The sequence below is a fragment of the Gracilinanus agilis genome, chromosome 3, assembly GCF_016433145.1.
Source record: "Gracilinanus agilis isolate LMUSP501 chromosome 3, AgileGrace, whole genome shotgun sequence".
Taxonomy (NCBI): Eukaryota; Metazoa; Chordata; class Mammalia; order Didelphimorphia; family Didelphidae; genus Gracilinanus; species Gracilinanus agilis.
This window is the reverse complement of record NC_058132.1, coordinates 48694988-48720532: the sequence shown is the minus strand read 5'-3', so window position 1 is coordinate 48720532 and position 25545 is coordinate 48694988. Positions and strand designations below refer to the sequence as shown.

Below are 25545 nucleotides of genomic sequence, written 5' to 3'. Positions count from 1 at the left end.
AAGGAACAGTGACAGAAAAGAAACAAAATAATCCTTATCTGTAGAGGGCATGACAGTTTAATCAGAAAACCCCAAAAGAATCAAAGATAGTAAATAAGACAAAGGCTTTAATGAAGTAGCAAGACAAAATAAATCTTCAACAATCAACTACTCAAGTTTTTAACTAAAAGAGGAAACAGAAAAAGAAATCTCAAAAACTTCTATAAAACAAAACATCTGAGTCAAGCTACTTAGGCACTTTTAGGACTTGTATAAATGAATTACAGAAATATAAGATTTCAAATAATTGTAGAGATAGTAACACTTCATGTTTGGGACTGTACCAATAAGTTTAAAATGACAACATTACCTTAGTTAACTCATAAATTTAATATGCCAACTATTATAGGTTTACTTTGTAGAGCTAGAAAAAAATAACAAAATTCAACTATTATCAAATGAGATGGCTGTAAAACATTTTGCGAACCATAAGCAGATATAAAAAATACTAGCTATTACTGTTATTATTAAAGGAACAAAAGATACTGGAACTTCAGGGGAAATAACGGGGGAAAATAAAGGACTATAGCATTCTCGACCTCAAGTTATAAAGCAGTAATCATAAAGGTATTTTATCTGTGTTAAAAAATAAACAGATAAGTGAAACAGTAAATAAGCAAAAATTAAAATTAAATCTTCAAATCTTCTATAAACCCAATAAAATAAACGATTTCAGGGTAGAATGCCCTCTTTAACAAAAACCAGTAGGAAAACTGGAAAGCAGTTGAGAAAAAAAAATGGTTTGGACTAGCATTTGTGTAAATAGAATTAGCTCAAGCCCATTCATAGTTAAAACTCTAGCCACCAGAGATAATGTCATCTCCACCTCCCTTAGTGGGGAGGGGAGATGAGTTACCCACAGGTGACAATAAGTAACAATTAAGAACAAGGGACTGCCCTTTGGGCAGTCCAAATCAGTGAAGAGGCTGCCATTTGTCCACTTGAATTAGAGGTGGACCCACAGGAAGTGAGGAGAGACTCGATCTCTTCAAGTATGTTGGTAACTTCCTGTTAGGGGAGTTCCTGCTTTGAACTTGGTGCTGAAGGATCTTGGCTGAGACCTCAGGCAGCTTCTCCTCTAAATTGTCAAGTGGGTAAGTTAGGCTGACTTCCTTGGCCTACCTTGGCCTTTCCAGACTCTCTCTCTATTTCCCTAACTTCTACCTTTCTAACTATAAATAAACTACCTTAAACCCGATCCTGACTTGGGTCTATTTTAATTATGGAATCAATCTGAATTATTGATTCCCGGCGACCACACCATATATATATATATATATATATATATATATATAACACATTCCAAATAGATAATGATTTTAAAATAAAAGATCAAGTCACAAAAACACTGGGGGTTCCTTTCACCACTATGGTCAGGAAGAAAATCCTTAAAACAAAAAAGGAAGAGATAAAAAAGTAAACAAATGATTTTAAATACATAAATGGGGAAGGTTTTGGAAGAACAAATTCAATGCAGCATAAAAAGGAAGAGAAGCTATCAGCTAGGGGTGGGGGTAAGGGAGAAGCCTTGAATAAAATATCCCATACAAATGAATGCCCAAGATCAAAAGCGATATGCAAATAGTCAAAAGATATGAACAAATGGCTTTCCAAAGAATTGCAAACTATTAACAACTACATGAAAAAATGCTCTAAAATTAGTAAGAGAAATTCAAGTTGAAACAACTCAGGTTTCATCTGGCATACAGAAAAATAGCAACAATGCCAAAATATGTAACAAAGATATAAATAATCAATGATGGAGGTGCTGGGGTAAGATAAGGACATTTAAATACTGTTAATAGAGCTGTGAGGTTGTCCAAAGAATCTTGAAAACAGCTTAGAATTATGTGGAGTGGAAACCACTAAAATCCCCATACCTTTTAATATAGATAGGTCACAGGCAGAAAAGTTCCAAGCATATGAATAAAGTATTCATTTCAGTATGTTTATGGCAGCAAAGAAGTAGAAGCCAAGTAAGTGTCCTGAATGGGGAACAGTTAAACTGTGGTATATGAAGTCTTCAAAAAGAACTACCTTTTGTTGGGTATATTATAATGGGTATGCTGGACCAGATGTCTACTAATGTCATTTACAACTGTAAAATTCTGCCATTCTATAAATCACTAGAATGCTACTGCACTATACCTAAGAAAAAAGAAGCATACAAATTAATACAGTCAAATAAGCAGCACCTGGAAAAATATATGACACAATGTAAATAAAAGAACTTGCACACAATTTAATTATAGTCAACATGCTCGGTCCCTCAGAAATAAGAAAATGCAGCTCTTGTTTTTGTAATTGGTGAAATGGGGGGGCCTATGAAAATAGAATACAGTAGATGCTGTATACTGGGGACTGTCTGTCAGTTGGTTTGACTGAAAAGAGTTTTTCAAATCTTTGCTACAAAGGAATATTTGTCAGGTAGAAAAGGGAGAAAGAAAGAGATATATTCAGAGACAGGCCTAGAGACGGGAGGCCCCAGATTCAAATCTAACTTCAGACACTTACTAGCTATGAGACACTGGACAAGTCACTTAACTCCCATTGTCTAGCCCTTACCACCCTTCTGCCTCGGAACTAATACACAATATTGATTCTAAAATGGAAGGTAAGGGTTTGTTTGCTGTTTTTTTTGGGGGGGAGGGGGGAGAAAGAAAACAAGAAATGTAATGTGAAAACAAAAGGCATCAATAAAAAATTTAAAATTAAATATGAGAAGATACTTTCCGAAACTCCTTTGGAAAGGTGGGAGATTCATAAGTATAGAACACAGCACAAAATCAGATTATTTTGATGTATTGGTTGCTTCTACTTGATGTTTTTCTCTTATTTCTTTAAAGGAGAAGGAAGAGATAACAAGGGAAATATAAGCAATGTAAAAGGAAAAGACATTAAAAAATTCAATTTTTAAAAAGATACTGTCAGATTATGTTCCAAGTTAAACCACGATAACTTTGCTAAAACTCAAAAGGCCTCCATATTTTAAATCAATTTCAATAGAAAAAATGTACTAAGCATCTTCTAAGTGGAAGATAACAGGCCAGAAATTAAGAGAAATAAAGATAATGAAGAGCAACATTCAGGCTATAAGGAAATAGGTCATAAGCAAAAGCTTAAAAAAAATGGCAATGAAAACCATGGTTACATACAAGCAAAATTCTCATGGGACTACAGAAAGATCACTTAGGAATACCCTTAAAGAGCACAATTATGAATTACTAACTATTCATTCTAGCTGTAAGTTTGTCATTCATTCATTCAATAGTCAAGGAATATTTAAGAAAGACCATGAACATAGCACTGTACAACTGACACATAAACTGGCAGATAGATGTATCAATTCCTTATATATATTTTGAAAATGAGGCCTTTCTATCAGAGAAACCTGATGCAAAGACCTCCCCTACCCCATTCATTTCCCTACAACTTTCTTAGCTTAATTGGATTTGTTTGTATAAAAACATTTAATTTCATGTAATCAGAATTGTGCTTTTTTACATACATCCTTTCTATTTTGAGGGGGATATGAATTCTTCTAAATAGAGGGAGCTGGGGTGTTTGAGTTGATCAAACACTAGGCTATTAGATCCATTTGCTTCAGTATGTTGTGTACTTAATCTGTTCTACTAATTGATCTCTTTATGTTTTAACCACTACCAAACTAATTTGATGAATACTGCTTTTAAACACAGTTTGAGAACAAGTATTTCTGGGCCCTCTTCACCTTTTTTTCCCCCTACAACAAGATATCCTTAACACTTTTTAAGGTAGCAAAAAACTAGAAACATAATAGATGCTCACTAATTGGGAAGCATGAAACTTAACAGTGCGACACAAATGTAATAGGGCATTACTGGGTCATAAGAAATAGCAAGGCTCTAAGGAAAATACAGGAAGAATCATATGGAGTGTTACAAAGTAAAATAAGTAGAACCAAGAAAAAATATGCATAACTACTACAATGTAAACAGAAAAAACAAATACCAACAAAATATTCGAAATGCATGTTGTATAATTATAATAACCAAGATTAGGCAGTCCACAAACATTATGTCACAGTTGATAAAAAGTAATAAAACAATCCCTGCCCTCAAAGAATTCACAGTCTAATGGGGAAGACAACATAGAAAATTTAATTTGAGGGAAGCACTCTGTCTTCTTTGTAGAGGTACTGGACTTAACAAGTATGGAATATGCATATAAATGGCAGACATTACAGATACAAGATAACGATTTAAATTTTTGGATGGATGGATCACTGGATAATGGAAGGGGAAAGAGATGAAGTAACTAGGAATAGTGCATCAAGACAGGCGTTGGTGTCACAATAACCTAAATTCAAACTTAACTCTACTCTGGTTATATGACCTTAGGCAAGTCCCTTAACTTCTTAGCGTTCTAGGCAACTCTCCAGTACTACAAGTTGTAGGATACCTACTATTCAGTAGTAATAGAACAAGTTTCTCTTCGAATTGATTAAATCATAGGAAGGAAAGTAGGAAAGGGAGACAGCCAAGGAAGAAAGGAAAGGTAGTATTAGAACAAAAAGTATTAATAAAATAAGATTTTTTTAAAACTAAAAACTACAGAAAAGTTTCTGAATATTTCAGCAACATTCAATATGGTTCATAAATCTAAATGGCAGTTCATAGAGGTTCTGACTTCTTCCAAACTGTTAAAAGCAGGAAGCTATTTCTTAATTAGGCAGGGCTGAAGAAACAATTTAGTTCAATTACTTAAAATCCTAAAATTTGATTGGCATTCATTTCTAGGATCTTTACTTCAAAGACTCCTTTCTTAAACAATACTGTATTTGTACTGCTGAAATGAGTAGGTTAGTAGAAATCAACACTCAACAAGTCAGAAAAATCTGATCATTTTAATAAACTAGACCAATGAATAGAATAAATCATAACTAAATGAGTTTATAAGTGCTGATATTTTTAGAAGTTTATCTATTGTTTTACTTCATTTATTGAATAGAGTTTACTACCACCAAGACTCATAGAATGTACTTGAAGGGATCTTGGAATTCATCTAGTCAAACCTTCTGTTTTTAACAGTGAGACAACCAAAGCTCTAAGTAGTGAAACTGCCTAGAGTAAATAGGAATTAATTAGCAGAAGCTAGGACTCTATATCTCTCCTTGACTTCAAAAGGATAGTTGTCCTAGACTCCTATCAACCTGCTTTAATAACAATTAATCCCTTCTACTTTGTCACTTTATTAATTATCTAACTCAATTCACAGAAATATTTGTTTCCTTGATTTATTTATTTAGAGTGTTTTCCTGTGGTTACATGATTCATGATTTTTCCCACCCTTCTTTACTCCTCCCTCATCCCATTGACTCACTCTAGGATGGTAGTCTTCTAGAATCTACCTTTTTCAGTAAAACTACTGCCTAGATATGCTTTCCTGATCTTGTAAATATTAACCCAACTTTTATAACTTAACTATAAGATACCATGCTTATATGTATGAAATTTTATCTTATATAATTTGAGTTCATGTATAGTTTATCTAAATCTTTGTGAATCCTGTCATCCAATGTGCTAACAATCCTTCCCAATAGTTATCTGCAGACATGATCAGTCTACTATCTATAACTCTCTATCTCCATTAACAGCTACTCTCAGTGAAAGACAACATATGTCTTCCCACTTTAAATTTTGTTATCTATATACTTGTTTTGATTAAATAATTTTCAGAGGAAAATATTTTGTCTTTAAAAAATAAATAAAAAACCTCAAAAAAGCTCCCAAAGAGAAAGAATTCAAAGTATGAGAAATATTTATGAAGTGACAGTGAATAAAGGCAAGCCAAAAGAATATATCTGTTGATCAAAATCACTTATTTATATATGCTGCTTTAAGATTTACAAAACATTATCCCACAACCTTAAGCCTGGGAGGCTATTATGGGGGTGGTACTTTCCCCATTTTACAGAAGAGGAAACTGAGACTCAAGAGAAGATGATTATTTGCCTGGATTTCATAAAGTACATATTTGGGGGGTGGGGAAGGATGAAAGCAGATGCAGAAGCAACTGTTGAGCCCAAGTCTTCCTTCTTTGATCCTGCATTCTAGCTTTGATTGGTGCCCACTACATTTATGGAAATGAAGACAAAATTAACAGGCAAAAAAAAAAAACCTCACATCAAACTCAAGGAAAACATTGGTACTACCTTATTAAATTTAAAACATATCATTTCATTGTTCTTAAAAGAGAAATACAAAAGTGTAGGTATAAACTATCTAGTAGCAAGCACCCTTTGCTAGACTGTTTTCAAGAGTATACTTTTTGTCAATGTTTGCTTTTTTAAACTCAAAATTAGTCAATTTATTTTTTTTAAAGTTTTAATATAGAAGTATTAGAATTATACTGAGTCATCTATACTGATTTTGTAGGCTAGCCTACAGAGATCATCTCTGCACCTGAAATACAAACTATCAGCATTTTTTCTGTTCATGTAAAAAAGGGGGTTTTACTTTTCTTTGTTCTATGTCTATATTATAGAAATATACTAAATGTACAACATTGTAGAAATGTACTAAGTGTATTATAGCATGCATGTAATTTTATCCTAAAGCCTACTAAAAAAATTACCAGTCCTGTCCACACCAATTGAAGCTTCCGGAGGAAAGGAGAACAAATTTGTCAACTGTGTAGGAGACAGATTGGGGAGGAAACAGACTGGAGAAAAAGGGACCAATTAGGAGATGATTGTAATAATCCAATCAAGAGGTAACAAGTATGGAGGGTGTAATATGAGTAAAGAGAGGCAAGAAATGTTGAAAAGGTAGAACTGATAGAATGGTGCAATTAATTGTAATTGTACAAACATTGACAAAAAGAATACTCTTTAAAATAGTCTAGCAAAGGGTGTTTGCTTAAAAAAAATTGCAATTAATTGCATTTATGCACAATGCATAAAAGCAGCTCAGGGTGGATCTGAATGCAGGTCTTCCAAACTCTAGGCCCAGTACTCTATTCAGTGCATCACCTAGCTATAGAGAAAATTAAAGAATAGAGAATGACATCTACTTTATAACATAGGCAGATTGTAATGAAATCAAAGATTAGTAAAAATAAAAGTAGGTACTCACTTTGAAAAGAACTATTGAGTGTCCACCTCTTATCAAAGCTTACAAGGGTAAAAGGTCTAAGTAGTATGCCCACTTTTTTTTTTCCTACCTCCAAAATAAAGATTCTCAAGTTCAATGCAGAATAAACTGGCAGCAAGGTAGTCCAGTAGATAAGAGACCTGGGCCTGGAGCAGCGAACCTATGGCACACGTGCCACTGCCCCAGCACAGAGTTTGTCAGAGTCCATTACTAGAAAGCCAGGCTGCTCCCATCCCCCTCTCCACGGGCACCTAAAGACATTTCTTATATCATCTGCCCCTCTAAAAGGTTTACCATCACTGTCAGTAGGCCTAGAATCAGAAACACCTGAATTCGAATTCTATTTCAAACACTTACTACCAGTGTGAGCCTGAGCAAGTCACTTAACCTCTGTCTATCTCAGTTTCCTCAAACTATACAATAGGGATAACAGCACCAACTCTCAGGGTTGCTATAAGGATCAAATGAGATAAAATTTGTAAAGTACTTAATTATAGTGCCTGGAACAAGTTGGTGCTTCATAAATGCTTATGCCTTCCTTCTAGAGTTAAGGAACATAATCATTACTTTTTTAAAACAAAGTTCAATGTTCTGTACTCTGACATGGCCTATGGGACTTAGCACACATTCTTCTCTTTCTAATCAAAACTCCCAAGACAAGACAGTTACAAAATAACAGAGTTGGAAGCTCAGAAATCATCAAGTTCAATCCATAATAGTTAAGACATAACCTATTCTTGCCTTAAAACTGACCCTTATTTTACTATAATCATTTTTAAATTATAATTTTTTACTATGAAAACTGAACTTACAAAGTCTTTAAATCCTTTAATTTTTAAAGATCAGCATTTATACATTTCAATTGGTAACACCAAAGCTTTGCAACACCCCCCCTCCCCCTGAAGAAATATTGACTTCCTGGGAGTTAGCAATAAAAGGAACTGACAACTCATGAAACACTTTAAAAGAAGCGAGTTTTAGGTACCAAAGTTTTTGAAAGCCCTAGTTTAATTCCAAGAAAGACTTAGTGATGACTGTAAGTAATTACTACCTATTTGATGGTCTGTGCATGAAGCTAAAGTCTCAATTCCAGACATAATGGGACAACTCAAATAACTCAAAACCACAATCACAAATGACAGTTTTGTGTCAAAAGTCTTTGCTAAGCAGACAGAAAGATGTAAAGTGAATAGGGTCACAACTGCAAAGTATTACCATCTGACAAATTGCATGATACTACTGGCAGTTAAACTCAGCCATGGATTAACAGAATTTTTTACTTTTTGATGGCTAAAAGGTCCCATATTTAAATCTTTAAAATAAAGCAAAAAAAAAAAAAAAAAAAAAACTACAAAGTGGGAGATCAGGACAGGTGTATTAACCCCAAACACTTCAATAGGGGCTTGGTTATATGTCAGACACAGCTAGTAAAATATTTCAAATAAAATGCTACAAAAACACAAAATTAAAAGTATAATCATCACAGGGCCACAAACAAATGTTCCTAAATCCAAAGAACAAAGCCAAATAAAGGTTTAAAAAGTAAAAATGTAAAAGGACTAGGAAAAAGGACTAAGGATTTAGATTTCTGCAGTCTATATTTAAACAAATGGCACTGTCAAACATTAAGCATACAAAAGCTAGCATTCAATTTAGGGGTTCTAGGCATCAGTGAACAAACCAGTTTGCCTTCATTTTTTGTGGCATGCAGTGGCTCATGAAATCTTCAGTACAAGACAACTCTGTTAGGGTTATAAATACAATTGAAAAAGTTATCAGTACATCTACGTTTAGTACAACTACTCAGTATCGGTCTAAACAAAGTAATATTTGATTTGATCATTGTAAAGTGAATCCTTTACAACTAAAATTAATTTTTTTAGAAACATTTGATACAAATTCAGTTTTTGCTAAACCATCAATAAAAACTAATATATCTAACTAAAATATACAATGAAATTGAAATGCTTTGGAAAGTAATGCAACAAAAGGTATTTTTGACTTAAAAATTAATATCTGGAAGAAGATGTGTGCCTCATTTTTTGTATTATGAAAAGCATACTCCTAGAACTACTCATATTTTATTTTGTGAATTTAAACTCTCTGGGAAACATTTAATATTCTGCTGCTAAAATAGCTATTGAAAAACATACTTTAAGAAGTCAGTAAACCACAAGACTAGATAGAGGAAACCATGACATCAACTTTTTTTAGAATGTGAAGATTTACTAAGAGATGGGTTTTTTCTAAGTTTTTCTCATCCATTTCAGTTTTACGATGCTGCTTTTCCAGTCCAGCTTACTCAGTATCACTCAGGATTTTTTCTGCTTAACATGTCTACTTTCCACTTGGGCTTGAATTTTTTAAAAATAAAGCTACTTTCTTCTAAATTTTAGAGGTGAAAATTAAAAGAGAAAACACTGCTTAGGATTTTTTTTTTTAAGTAAAGGGAAGAGAATTGAAAAGCAGGTTGGTCTTGTCTATATACTAAAAAGCAATTGTTAAAAAAAAAAAACTTATTGGACACATAAGTCTTTATTGAACAGCTAAGCTGGAAGATAGTCCTACTAAAACACTTCCAAAATGAAAAGTCTTATCCTCTATTTTAGCAATTAAAAGCTGTAAATGTATGTTTTTTAAACACACACACCCCTTTTTTTATACCAAAAGCTGAGTAAATAAAAACAGCTATTAAATTAAAATTTATACTTCATTAGGAAATTCCAAAGATCTGAAACACAAGACAGGTTAGGACAGGTCCCTTCATGTTCCTACTAACTAGATTTTCCCCCCTCTGTAACAGGTAAAATAGCTTAACTGGAAGGGGGGAGAGGGAAAGTTATACAGAAAAAAAGAGATGCTACTATGCTAAATAAATTCAAAACTATTTCTTAATAGTAAAAAAGGCCCTACCTTTTGTTCCTAAATCTACTTTATGAGAAAGAATAGCCCTGATTGACCCAAAATAACAGACAATGAAGCCTAGAAGGAAAAATACCCTGGATTTGGAGTCATTTTCAAATTCTAGCTCAGCCACTTGCAAACCCATATACATTTGGGCTAGGATTCACTTGCTTACTCTGGACCTGAGATTTCTCAACCTATTTATCCAAGGTCACACAAAAGTAGTAACCGATCTCCAAGGTCCTTTCTAGCTCTAAATCCAATGATCTTATGAATTTAATAAAATCACAACCACTAGCCCACCCCTCTTCTCTCCAAAAAAGATCTAATTTAACCATGTTTTCATTGTTAAGTCAGCAAAGATCCCAAAAATAATTTTTGAAATTTGATTTCAAGTGCTTTTTGTTGTTCAACAAATTTTATATTAAAATGTGCCTGGGATGCACAGTGTTTAACAAACACAAAAGAGTTTGATTTTGTTTTCTTCCATCTCACATCTATCTTTCTACTCACAAGGGGACCAGAGATTTGCTGCAGATAAGAAAATTGAACATGATGCTGATGTACCATTAGTTCAAGAAACTAAGTGAAATCAGGACCGCACAATTTCCAATTTCTCTCTCCACCCTGCATTGCAGGGGAGCATATACATTTCTACACAAAAGCATTAAGGGCAGATTTTTTCAGAAACCTTCTGAATAGTAAAGTACTAAATGAAAGAAATGCTTTTAAAAAACCAATAGCACCAGTAAACTATAATAATACTTTAGAAAGACAAGAAGCAAAAACTAGAAATTTAACTGTGGGCATCAGTTTACCTTTGAATGAATGAATTGTGGACCAAAATATTAGCAACACTGCATCTTCAAAGCAGAAGCCAAATATATAACTATTCAGAAGTACTGAAGAAACAACAATTTAGCACTCTGAAAAATATCCACACAAATCTCAGGGCTTCATTTGGTCACAGCTTTATTATTTGGATTTAAAAATAGCTATTTTCTTTACTGACAGGTAAGGGAAAGCAAAAGAACTTAATGTGAACAATAGGGATCAAATATCAAGATTTAAAGTGCCATCATTTCTTACATGAGGTATTATGATATGGTATAAAATGCAGACTAACCATATAAACACATACACACAAACACATGATTTATCAGGCAAAGGAAAAAACTTAAAATTTAAAGAAAAATTTAAATTTTATAGTCACCAAATGAAAGTAGGTAGACTGTACTCAAACTGCAAAAAAATCCACAGAATGTCTGATTAGAAACTGTGTTATGTATCAACCGTGAGCTGTGTAAAACAGCCCTGGTTCTGAAATCAAAAGGCCCAGGCCTCAAGGCTTTCTCAGTTACTTCCCACCTGTGGACCTTAGGCTAATTACTTCCTCTTTCTGGATGTTTCCATTCCTCTTAAAGAAGACAGGGCTGAAATTCTCCCTAAGTTATTGTCCAGCTTGGAGCACAAATGAATCTATAAACTTAAGAGACAGGCTGGTCCAAAAGAAAGGCCTATAAACCATCTTTAGAAGCAAACTGAGATACAAAACACAAGTGAGATTCAAGACTAACTACTGATATCAGTTTCCCCAAGATTATATTATTATGAAGTTTTGTGTAAGAAGGAAACTTGATCTAGTAAGAGTGACAGTTACTATTGTGCTTCCAACTAAAGGGATTGCTATAATGGGTTGAGGTGAAAATAGATAGAGATATTTCATCTAGGCTGTTGTTAATCACACTACTAGATATATTAATAATGGCTAAGATTATACAACAACAATTAGTCCTCCTAATAAAGAAATTACAATACATTCTAAGTAGGATAACAGGATTTAGAATTGGAAAGGACTTTAGTAATTACATAATTAAGCTCTACTTCTTTTAAAAAGTGAGACCCAGAGAGAAATGCCTAAATAGTAAAGGCAGAATTCAAATCCGGGGTTCTGAATCCAAATAAAGAGTTCTTTCCATTACACTTATGCTTACAAGTCTCTGAAAATCTTTTTGAAAACTAACTGCTACAAGATGTATTGGAATACTGTCAAAGTGAACAAAGCTAGGCCAAGAAACCATACAGTAGGTTATTTGATGATATATGGGAATTTTTTTGTTCCAGCTTTTTCACTCAGAATTATGATAACCTATGAATGGATACAGAAAAACATACCTTTAGCACAGAAATTGAAACACATGTGGAATATGAAGAAAATAATTTAATGTAAAGATGACTATCTTAAGCAGGAAGGTTTTACATATGTTATTAGGGCCCTTTGAAGAAGCGAAGTGGAAAATTCATTACTACACTTCAGTTCAAAAGCCTAAATTTATATAAAAATAAATTATATGTCATACATAACCAGGAGGTCACTATCTCATGAACTTAGAACTTAGTTCAGGCCTGAACTATTATAATGTATTTAAAAAAATTTAATTTGCAAAATAAAAAATCATATTTTCAGTATTAACATTTGACAATGGGACATCCATAGTAGCACATATTTTTCTCTCTTTCTCTTTTTTTGGTCTTGTTTTAAAACCCTTACCTTCTGTTTAGAATCAGTACTAAATATTGCAATTCTGTAGGACAGTAAGGGCTAGGCAATTGGGGTTAAACTTACTTGCCCAGGTTCACACATCTAGGAGTGTCTGAAGGCAAAAATCAAACCCAGGACCTCCTGTCTCCAAGACTGGCTCTCTATCTACTGAGCTACCTCACTGCCCCTCAATTTTTTTTTTTTTATATTATACTGAAACTCCTGGCCTAACATTTAAAAAGCTCAAACTATATAAAATTTGAAAAATAAAAACTACTCTGGACCCCAAGACCAAAATTCCAAAAGTATTCTTTTTGAAATTCAAAATCTCAAGTATGCTATGAATGTATATAGAAACAATCCCAAGGAAGCAGATATATTTAAATAAATGTAAATTCCTTAGCTATCTACTCAAACTTGAACCTAAATAAAGATGCAGGAAAAATAATGCATTTGTGACTTTCATTTATTTCTAACAATAAAATTCTTGTGGCTTTGATCCAGAGAATTATACAATTTCAAAGTTGGAAGGAATTTTTAAAATCATCTAGTCTTAGTGACTCATTTTACAGATGGCCCAAAGAGTCCAAAGCTAGGACGTGATTCTCATGCTATGGCAGTTGGCAGGCAGAGATAAGGAATGAAACAAAGTCTACTGACACTGATTTCAGAGATCTTTCCACCTCAACATCCTATCTTTCTCAAAATAACTTAAAACCTTAAAACCCTACTTATTCCTTGTGTTCCTTATGTGGCTATACAAAATGCCAAAGGAGAATAAGTTTTGATTAAGAGCTTTAAAAAAAAAAAAAAGAAAGAAACATGGTCACATTAGGAAAAGAATCTTTTGAATCAAAAAAGAATTAAGTTAATTTTTAAAAGCTAGTCAAAACAGTTCGTTTCAAGGGTCGTTGCAGACTGTTAGAATAGTTTTTTAAAAACTAACTCAAATGAAGTACACTATCCACTGTCTGAAGGAGAAGTGATAGATTCAAAATGCAGAATATACACATACATTTCTGGACATGGTCAATGTGGAAACTTGTTTCACATGACTATGCATAATTTATAAGGGTTTTCTTTGTTGTTTAATAGGGAAGGGGGAGAGCATGCTTGCTAAATGGAATAATAAAATAAAATTAATTATTAAAAATTTTAACTTAGAGCCTTAGGCACATGAAGAGAATGACCACGCATGACAAAAGAGAGATGAGATGAATAGTCCAAGGGCTACAGTGGTACCACCAAAACAGTAGAAGAACCCCAACAACCTGGGTGGATCCTTTACAGACTCAGCACCTGACCAGGAATGGAAAAGAATCACAGAGGACCAAAAGGTAAAGAGTCACTAAAGTCAGTATTAGTAAAGGCAAGTTCAAGCATTCATACTATTGATATAGATTCCTAAAGGGACAAAAGTAATTAATTATGAAGGGTAGCTAGGAGGTGGAAGTGGAACAAGTACCAGGTCTGGAGTCAGTTAAGACTCATGTTCCTGAGTTCAAATCTAGCCTAAGACACTTAACTAGCTTTGTGACCCTGGGCAAATCATTTTACCCTGTTTGCCTCAGTTTCCTCATCTGGAAAATGAACTGGAGAAAAAAATGGCAAACCACTCCAGTATTTTTGCCAAGAAAATCTCCATGGGGTCATAAAAAATCAGAAATGACTGAAAAAAACAAACAATTATCATCAGTTAAATATTTCAAAACTCTTGTTAAATTTAAAACTTTTTATTACTTAAAACATATTGATTTTACTATAATTATGAACAGTGGTATGTGTTTGGTTTTTGTTGTTTTTTCCCCCTAAAAATAAAATTTCCCCTTTCTGGAATAAAAAGCCCTTTAGTTGTTCTCCATACTTGGACATAACTTACTATCAGTTTGGAAGGCTTTGTTAAATCTTTATGTAGACCTGAATTTCTAAGCACATCATTCTTAAAATCTACATAACAAAATAATCAGGTCAATCAAATGACAGCATAATCTAGGTTTTCCTTAAAGAAGTTCAATAACTGAAATATAATTTAAATACGTGCAAATCATTTTGTCATTTTAAATTAAATCCAAACAGCACTTCTGCAAAGCAGAATACAAACAGTGATTTCACTTCGAAGAGTCCAGTAAGGTGAGATGCAAGGACATTAACTTTTTTGTCCTTGTAGATAGAAATGAACAAGTTAGTAATGGAGACAGAATGAGAGATCAAGAGTCCTTGATACATACTGCTGAGAATGAGCAAAAAGGGATTATTTTAATTAAAATTGTAGTGATATCTAAAAAACAACAAGAATGGAGAGAGGAATCTGACATGACAATGTGCTGGATTTTTAGTGAAGACACCACACAAAGTAGTTCATGAAGGAAACCCCAAGAATGAATAAGCAGAACAAATGCTACTCCTACCTAACCTGTAAAGGATTTCAGGCCAGGCAATGAATGCTATTAGTCAGACTTTAACAGTAATAGCCCTAGCATCTTGACATAAGGACATGTGAACATCTATTCTCTACATTTACCTCACATTTAAATAATTATGATATAGCACTTTGGTTGCTACTGCTAATACCAAGAAAGCTCCCAGGGGACTATGGCCTTTAAGTGTGGGGTTTCTTGTGGTGCCAGAGTGGCTAGCCTGGGCATTACACAGGAGATCTAGAACTCCTTCTAGCCCTATCTCCTGGCACTTGTCCAATCTGCTATTCTGCATAGGCCGTGTAGCCTGAAATAGTCAAGGAGGGTCAGCAGGAGTCAGCTCTACTACAGCTCAGCTGTTCTCTCCATCTCTTAAATGTGTTATTTAACTTTAAATAGAACCACCCTTGCCACCTTCATCACTGCTGTTTGTAGCAGAGGGAAAATGAGTTCTTTGTTCTGCTAAGCAGGTAAGGTGAGTTAGGGGATGGGGTTAATTTATGATTGTAGATATAGTCAGAAAGGGGATGGAAGAGAAAAAAGATGAGAAGACATAAGTCATAAAGAGAAAGAAATTAAAACGACAGGCAATTAAAATCTTCAATGGGTGACAAAATTCTCATACGAAATTATTTCTAATCCAGCATAACAAGAAAAGCAGACTTACTATTAATGATGTCAATTAAGATCAAAGGATTTAAAAATGAAAAGGACCTAGGAGATAATCTAATTCAACTCCTAAACTTTAGAGATAAAGAAATCAAGGATGAATAGACTTGCCCACAATCAAACAACTAGTGAGGAGCAGACAATCAGGATGCAGAATCACAAATTCTAGATCATAGCATAGTATCAATCAACAAGGAACATTTCTAGGTAAAAGAGGACAAGTCTCCCCTCTAGATTCGAAATCTAAATTTTCATTTCCAAAAAGGGATTTGATACAATTAAGTTCTTTTAACATATTTTCTGCAGGGAATAATCAGTTCAATGGGTAGTAAGATATAGCATAAATATATTACTTGAAGGTTTTCAAAGTGCTTCCCTCAAAAAATTCTAGAAGGTAAATTTGTGCAAGTATCATTATCTTCATTTTACAAGTGAGGAAACTGAGGTTCTGAAAGGTTAAGTGATGATATAACTGGCTAATGAGAAAGGTTTGAATATTGAGCTCCTATCACCCAATCTAGCACTCTTTCCCCATAATGCTTAAATTGCCAATTTAGGGGGGGGGAAAACAATTCAATTAACAATGTCATTTTTATAGTCTCATGTAGGCTTTTGCCCAGTGCTAGGTACTAAAACATTAAGAATATCAGGAAATAGATTAAATTCTATGTGGGATTAAGCTCCAACCTACACAGTAAATGATAGCTTCCAAAGAGGTGCTAGACAGATCAGTGGCTCTGGTTACTACTTTTTTGGAACTGAAGTACTGGTTCTTTCAAGTAAATACTTCTTTTTCTTTAAAAAAAAAAATGAAACACAAGGGGTCTTATAAAGAGATTTGAAAGATCAAATAGCTAGAGTAAAAGCTAATGGTTTATTATAGTCAAAAGCTCATCTAAATTTATTTCTCTGGGGGCAGCTGGGTGGCTCAGTGGATTGAGAGCCAGGCCCAGAGACCTGAAATCCTAGGTTCAAACGTGACCTCAGACACTTTCTAGCTATATGACTCTGGGTAACTCACCTAACCCGCCACCGCATAAGCCCTTACAGCTCTTCTGCCTGAGAACCAATACATATTAATGATTCTAAGGCAGAAGGTAAGGATTAAATAAATTTTTTAAAATTTCTTTCTCTCCATAGATTCAAGTCAAAACATAAACACAGACACACACACACACAGACACACACACACACACGATATGTATTTTCTCTCTTGAACACACACAGACTCAATCAAAAATGCCTTAATTTAATGGTAAAAATTCAGATGTATAGGCTAAAACCTGAACAGAGTCAAATAACATTCCAAACACAATTGTAAATACCAAGAAAGGTCTTGGTTCTTTAACTTTTAAAATGGCTCCCCATCCATCCCTTAATGCAGTGTTATCTTCTACCTCAGATACTCAGCAACTCTGTACTTGTTGAATTCTTCCCAATCCTTTAAAACCTAATTCCAATGCCACTTCCAAAAAGAATCTCCTGATCTTTTCTATCAGAAAAGACCTTGGTCTACATAGAAATGCAGCACTTTGTAAATCTCTAAGTGCACTTCAGTACTATTTTGAATTAAGTGTACTTGATTGTCATTTCTTCCACTCTAGTATACAATATAGTTACAGTAAACTCTAAGTTCCAAGAAGGCAAGACTATTTGGTTATCTGAAATCTTACATCCTGAAATATCCAGAAAAATACTAAGCATGCAAAAGTTTTCAGAGCTTATTAAAAATTATTTAATTCAGATATAAAGTTGACAAATGCCAAGTGCAGGTCACATCTATCCACTTACTTCTGTGTATTATTAATTATCTTTTCATACTTTAAGTCTTATCTCCCTAATTAAAGGACAAGGAACCCAGTTTTCTACATTTTTACTGTTAACATCCCATTCTGACACCTTGGGGAGAGTCAAGTGATTTCCTGAAGTTTCCTTTTTATGTGATGAAGTATTTTTTTCTATTTTAATGGATTTTTTCTATAATGTATTACATGTTTTCTTCTCTTCCTAAATTTAGAATTTAATTTTTAAAAATTCCCTATTTAAATTTTTCTGGACAGCCCTGGGTTATCATTCTGAAGAAGATCATTGATTAGAAGACATCCTTCAGACACCTACAGAATAATGATAGTGACTACTCACAATTTCTAAAGCCCTTTAAATTTGATTCAAGTGTTCTCATAATTCTGAAGTTAGTATACAAATGTTACAGGTTCATTTGTCAGCTAAAAACCAGTTCAGAGGAGCTGAAAGGATTTGACCATGTCCTAGAGCTAGCAAATGGTATTCATTCACCTCTAGATCAGAATAAGCCCTAGGGTCCTTGCACTCTTCCACATGGTTGTGGTGGTTCAGTCCAATTCTTGATGACCTTATGTACCATAGTATCCATGAAGTTTTCTTGACAAAAATATTAAAATGGTTTGTTATTTCCTCTTCTAACAGATTAAGGCAAAGAGAGGTTAAGTGACTTGCCCAGCGTCACATACTAGGAAGCACCTGAGGCCTCAAGTCATATCTTCCTGACTCCAGACCCAGCATTCTATCCACTAAGAAACACCAGCTACCTCCTTTATGCTACCATTCACCAAAGTTGGCAAGCTATTTTCCCATATAATATGCCATATATATATAATATATATATATATATAATATTTTTTAAAACCTTTACCTTCTGTCTTNGACCATGTCCTAGAGCTAGCAAATGGTATTCATTCACCTCTAGATCAGAATAAGCCCTAGGGTCCTTGCACTCTTCCACATGGTTGTGGTGGTTCAGTCCAATTCTTGATGACCTTATGTACCATAGTATCCATGAAGTTTTCTTGACAAAAATATTAAAATGGTTTGTTATTTCCTCTTCTAACAGATTAAGGCAAAGAGAGGTTAAGTGACTTGCCCAGCGTCACATACTAGGAAGCACCTGAGGCCTCAAGTCATATCTTCCTGACTCCAGACCCAGCATTCTATCCACTAAGAAACACCAGCTACCTCCTTTATGCTACCATTCACCAAAGTTGGCAAGCTATTTTCCCATATAATATGCCATATATATAATATATATATATATAATATATACTTTTTAAATTCTAGACTTAGGGGAGTGTATGCATGTGTGCTTTTATCATATATGTATAGGGGGGGGGATGCTCCTTATTGTCTTCAGTCAGCTACCATTTTATATTACACTAATGTCACTATGATTAATCAAATTACTAACTTGTTAAAATGATGGCTAATGACAATGGATTTAGAATGCAGACCTGTGAGGATCCCTTGTAAGTAAAGTACAAGAACTTTAGGATATGGACTTTAAAACACAATTTTTAGTTAAGACTTATTTTTTGCTTATTTCCTGTTTCTCTGCCAAATTCTAGCTAAGTAAAGTTGCTAGCTAACTCATGTCAGACTAAGTGAAATGTCAACTATATGCAATCTTCTTAAAGTCCTATATAACTGAATGGGGTCACAGAGAGGACATGTAAGGATCACCTGCTACCCTGTGAAGCTTCAATTCCACAGAACAAGATACCCCTCCCAAGCTCAGTTCATCCCTTCTAAACACACCACCAAGATACTAACTCAAGCCCTAATTGATACCATCGTCCCTCAGCCTCCTCTCCTCTCTGGTCAGGGGGCACAGTATCAAACTCCTCCTAAAGTCTTCCTTTATTGAGGACAGAAATTGGTTTCTTTCAGCTCAGTCCACTGTGCATCTATTGTTTTTCCTGGTCAACTCCACAGAGCAAGATGCCCCCTTGCTGAGTACCCCTTGATGCACCTTTTGTGTGCTGCCACACTGGTGTTTTTTGAGAGGGACTGCCTTTTTATTGTTTTATTATCTGTATCCCTAGAGCTTAGCACAGTACCTCACTATATAGTAGGAGCTAAATAAATGTTCATTGGACTAGAGAAATGCCTCACAGAACTAGAGCTAGAAGGAATCTCAGAGACCATCTAGTCCAACTCCCTTATTTGATTCAGAGGTTTGACATGCCAAGTTCACGAAGTCTATAGGTTCTATGGACAAGATAAAAAATATTTTAGTGGTATGTGTTGTTGTTTTGTTCCTAGACAACCAGGCTAAGATGAAAATCACCATAAACTATTAAATAAGCTACAGTTCAAACCAAAGTTAATGATCTAAATCACTAAATGCTAAATTGTCACAGTAAGGAATTAATTTGTAAGCTGAGGGTATAAGACTTCCACTACTCAATAAACTTAACATAATCAGTCTAATTTTAAGGATTCTTTTACACTTAATTATATTTTAAATACCATTATCCAAAAGACAATGAAACTTAGGCTACCTTCAAAGTTATAATTCCAAAAAATATTTGATATATACTCTTATTGTATCTCTTTAGACCAGAGCAAAACTGGGTTCTTCACATTCACTTATCAAAAGAATGAAATATGAATTATCCAATTTGAATTTGCATCCCCCAGAACATTCATTCTATTCTAACCAAAAAAGGCCAAAGAGTTCTGACATAGATCACTATAAAGTTTACAAAATGTTTTCTATACATTATCTTATCTGAGCTTACAATAACCCTATGAGTTAAGTAGTACAAATATTTGCAACTTCCTAAGGAGCAGTGAATAAGTTTCATAGCAGGTCTATCATTTGCCAAAGATAAGACTCAAAACCAGGTCTTCATGACTCCCAGGCTAGCACAATAGTCTTGTATCAAGCAGTCTCAGAGACGTAAGGGTTTGCTTAGGAGTTACACAGCCTTTTCCCCTCCTCATCTAAAATAATGAAGTTAGATTAATTGTCAATGCCCACTATACAACTGCAACTGTCCTCCAGGACACTAGGGCCTAACCAGCATGGGTAATCTGCCAGATGCCTAGCTATAATATGCATACTACTCCCCTCCCCCTCATCAGTCTTTCTCTGGGAACAATAATCAAATCAATACTACTCTGCTCCTGGAAAAAGCATGACAATTCATTCATTGCTCTATAGGATACACTCAGGAAGTTTATAGCTGTCTAGCCCAAAATTTCCTTCTCCATATGTGTTGTATTGCCCTAGCAGCCTATAGGTTCCTGAGGGGAAGGACTATTTCACTTCTGAATTTGTATTCTCAGGGCCCACCACAGTGTCTGGCATACAGAAACTGCTCAATATATGACTGCTGACTTATTACTCAGGAGTGAAACTGAAGCTGCTTCACTTAGCTGGCACCTAAATGTCTAAGTTTATATACAAATCTTAAGTAGGATTTCATTTGCTCACATGAATTTTTTAAATATTCATCTAAGTCTTTGGTATTTAAAAGTCAGTTTCCACATAATAATAATTCAACCTGGCCTTTTTACTCATTTGACCCTATCTTGGAAATGAATTTCAACTAAGTCCTTCAACCAAGATGAAGTACTCACTGGTTGTATGATGAACTTGCTGCAGTTACTATAATAATCATTATCAAACAATGGACTTTCCAGCAATGTGTTAACTAAATCCAAAGTTGTCCCACAATCTCCACAGCTGTAAAAAAATGCAAAATCAATGACCAAACTATATCACAGTTTCCCTATGTACAACTACATTCCTAAGTAATGCGATAACAAAAAACAATATACAAACCATAAGGTCTCATTCTTCATGGCAAATGTTTCCAATTTAAATTTGTTAACAAAATTAAGTACCTAAAAGAGTAAATAAAAGCACATCAAAGAAGAAGGAAATGCAATATTACCAGTGGAAAGGCTTCTAGGAAACTTGTATGATCAATCTGACATCTAGTCAGCTACTTGCTTGGAAGCACTACTGATACGGAAGTAATGGAACAATTCATGAGCTTATAAAAACAATTAAGAATTAATTCAAGAAAGGCAAAACAAATTCCAGTACTTAAAAAAGCAACAATTTGGGCAATATTTTAGCCCTTGATTCACAAGTTCTTCCAATTAAAAAACAAAATAAGTAAAATTACTGCCTAAGAGATCTAATTTTGATGAATGGCATACACCACATTTAATGGGGTAAAAAATATGGTATCTAGAATAGGCCTATGCTGGTCTTTTGTAGTGTTTCTTGGCAAAACCCATTGCAGTAAAAAATTGAAATGGATGAGTAGTTGAAAATGTTTAATGTACATTTAATATGATATCCTCAAATAATTAATTCACATTTAGGGATATCTGATGCATGAGATGGTATTACTAACAGTCTATAATCATTGATTTATTTATTGCTGAGGTTGGCCAACAAATGTGAAATTTTATTTTTACATAAAATATTCAAGTTTATATTATATATTAATTTTTATGCCTGAATTACTTATACATGAATGTATAAACAACCTTGTGAATATACTCCAAATAAAAGCTTCAGCAATGTGTCAAGTGGGTCATCAGGTAATATGAAATATCCAATTGAAATATTGTCCTAAGCAGTAAGGAGATGGGGAGAGGAAGGAGGAGAAAAGGGAGGAGAGAAGAAAGGGGAAGGAGGTGGTAAAAAAATGGAGAAAGGAAAAGGTCACACCATAACCTTAAACTCACATTTCAAAATGACACATACCATAATTCTATTGTTAAATTTAAAAACAAAACTATGGAGGAAATTTCCACTGTCGGTAATACTAAGTGATATTGTTTTTATTTTTCAAGAATATTATTGTTTGGGTGAGATCACTCCACAGCCTATCTCAGAGCTTGTTACTAATTTTATATTTTTCTTCTCTAACTCCGCTGAAAACAAATAAATAAATACACTCAACCATATGTACAATGGAGAAACACTGCTATAACTACCAAGTTCATTTTTTAAATGTAAATTATGGAACTCCTTAAAAAGGTTTAATTATTCATCACTTTAACACAAAAGTAAACCATAAGTTCTGTTTTGCCAGTAGTGGAATTCTGTTTGACACTTATCAGCTGGCTTGTTGCCTTTCACTTTATGATCAAAAAGAAACTCCTTCAGAATCTGCCAACGTAGTAATAATACTTCTAAAACTAAAATCTGCGAAACTGAAAATGTCACTTTTTAATGCATTTTATTTCATGTATATTGATAAGACGAATTCTAAAATTACACTTCGAACAAAATGACTTTATAAAAGCATTCTTTTCCCTTCAAAGTTCCAAATCTCTTTCGAGTGTAGATAACACCATCAACCCGCAGCTATTTTCTTCTCACCAAGTAGCAGCTGCTTTTTCCACCATCTATTTTCGGAGTAACAAGTTCGAAAAGCCACCAAATGAGTGCAGAATTCCAGCCCGACTTCGGAAGGCAAGAGTCCGGGCGGCGCTGGCTCGGCAGCCTATGATTCAGCAGAGGCGCCGCGGTCCCTTTAAGTCAGAAATGCTGAGCCTGGCGGGCGAGCGGGCGGACCAAGGAGTCCGCAAAAGGTCACCCAGCTTCGGGAGCGCGGCCCGGCCGCGGGGGCCTGGCCGGCGACGGGGAAAAGTTTCTAACACGGGCTGCCCCCCTCCCGCCCCATTGCGGGCCGGCCCTCGGGGTCTCTGGCCGTTCCTCGGGGCCGGGCCGGCAGCGGTGGGAGGAGGATCAAGACAAGGATCACAAGGAGGACCGGGGGGTGGGAAGGAGGAGGCCCCGGGAGTGGGTGGAGGTGGAGGTGGAGGCGGCGGCGGCGGCGGCGACGGCGACGAGCAGCCCCTACCTTTCTTGGCTTTCGGCGAGCTCCGCTTGCTCCGGGTATTGGCTCTCTCTTCCTCTATAGCAGCTGCTATCTCCGGGTTGTCTTCCCCATTGTACCACACTAGCAGCTCCTCGCCCGGCTCAATTGGCTGCAGGGAGAACAGAGAGCCAGGCCACACCAATCAGGACGAGGATTGTTAGCGAGGGGGGAGCCAGCCCGGGCTCCGGGCCAGAGGGCGTGGAGCTGGCGCTGGCGATTACAAACAGCTGGACGCGGCTCTCGCCGCAGATTTCCTAACTCACTCACTCACTCAGTGACTAACCAAACAGGAAGAACCCTTTAACCCGCGGCGGCGGCGACGGTGGCGGCAGTGGGAGCCAGCCCCGGTCGGAGAGAGCGGCCACACCGCGGCCGCCGCTCAGAGCAGCGCGCCCCTCTGCGGGAGGGAGGACTGAAGAGCTGAGGCCCGCCCTCGGGGAGCCAGAGGCTAGTCCGCAGGCCTGGCCTAACCAGGCTGATGTGAGAGGAGGAGAGCACCCTTAGAAAAAGCACAGACACTCATTTCTCCAGGACTAGAGCAAAACAGGAATCAGAAGAGGTAAAGGCAGGAGAGTATTTGCCTTTAGAAGCGAGGTGGTCCTGGATCTCACTCACCCCAAGGAGAAAAAAGCCAATCTGTTTTTAGAACAAATAATAGGAGGTAGGGACTGTGAGTTGTCTGGAGCTGGGAAACTATTAAATCACTGCAGAGCTGTCAAAGGCAAAATAAGGCTCAACAATTCTTCCCATATTTTATAGGTTCAGTTAAGAATGGGGTTCAACCTGAAAGACTCCAAAGGAGACTTGAAAATTAAATAAACTTAGAAAGGCAACAATATAAATTGCTTATCATATACACATATATAATGCATATATACACATACACAACTTAGAAAAGCAATGATACATGTGCTTAAAATCAAAATTATATTACAAAATTGTATTTACTATTCAATAAAGTCCAAAAAGAAATTTCAAGTTGATAATATTGTATATTTTAAAGTGATTAAAAGGAAAAGAGCACAGATGAAAGCACAGAAGCCTATTTAAGAGAATGCCAATTAACTATGATATATAGACAAAAGTATATGCCATTCCATTTATAAATGCGCTGCTATTTATAACATATAGAAGTTAGTTTTATTAAGGCATTTTAATACTACTAGTGAATCAGTAACAACAATTACTTTGATGTTTTGCTATATATCACATCATCAAAATTAAAACTTAATTCAAAGTGTAAATCCCTCACCTATACTTATTAAAATAATAATTACATACATCTTAATACTTAAATGTCAGTATGAAAGGAAAATTCTGGATTTAGAAAAAATACCACTCACAAACTGATTGGATGGAGAATCTGATCCTTTTAGAAGGAAAAAAATGGAAAGGAGTAAAACAATTTTAAATAGCAAATCCTAGTTTTATATTCATTTTATTACTACCAGCTCAGATATCCACAAAGACGCAAGACTATGTACTATACATCCTCATAAATGCAATTTAATTTTATTAAGATACTTTTAGATTGAGTTTTAAAATTACAAAACCTGCCACCATGTTAAAGTCTCTTCTATCTAGACCAGTGATTCCCAAAGTGGGTGCCACCGCCCTGTGGTGGGTGCTGCAGCAATCCAGGGAGGCAGTGATGGCCACAGGTGCATTTATCTTTCCTATTAATTGCTATTAAAATTTTTTAAAAATTAATTTCCAGGGGGCTAAGTAATATTTTTTCTGGAAAGGGGGCATTAGGCCAAAAAAGTTTGGGAACCACAGATCTAGACCAAGCTCTGGCAAGTCAACAATATTCACATCCCTATTCTCCTCCCTCCTCCCCAAGAAAGGGTTGCTATTAAGGACTTGTTTATTTTAATTTTTTTTTTAATCCTTACCTTCTGTCTTACAATTGATAGAGTTCAAAGGCAGAGGAGACGTAAGGGCTAGGCAAATGGGATTAAGTGACTTGCCTAGTTCACAGAGCTAGTAGGTACCTGAGGCCAGATTTAAGAACCTCTTGTCTCCAAGCCTGGCTCTCCATCCACTGAACCACTGAGCTGCCCCCTAAGAACCTCTTTATATTCCTATGTATTATGGCCTAAATTGACTAAATTCCTTTAGATGATACTGCTTGCCCTTCCCCTACCCTCCCAAAAAACACCATCTGATCCTCTCCC

The 25545-nt window shown here is 35.4% G+C and overlaps 1 protein-coding gene across 1 annotated transcript in view; it reads right to left on the bottom strand.

The window, feature by feature from the left end:
* The window catches only part of PRDM2 (PR/SET domain 2), a 142433-nt gene that overhangs the window by 43983 nt on the left and 72905 nt on the right, over positions 1–25545 (bottom strand). Inside the window, exon 5 of the mRNA XM_044667763.1 lies at positions 23351–23477. Coding sequence (XP_044523698.1) covers positions 23351–23477 — 127 coding nt within the window. The remainder of the gene's footprint in view (positions 1–23350; positions 23478–25545) is intronic.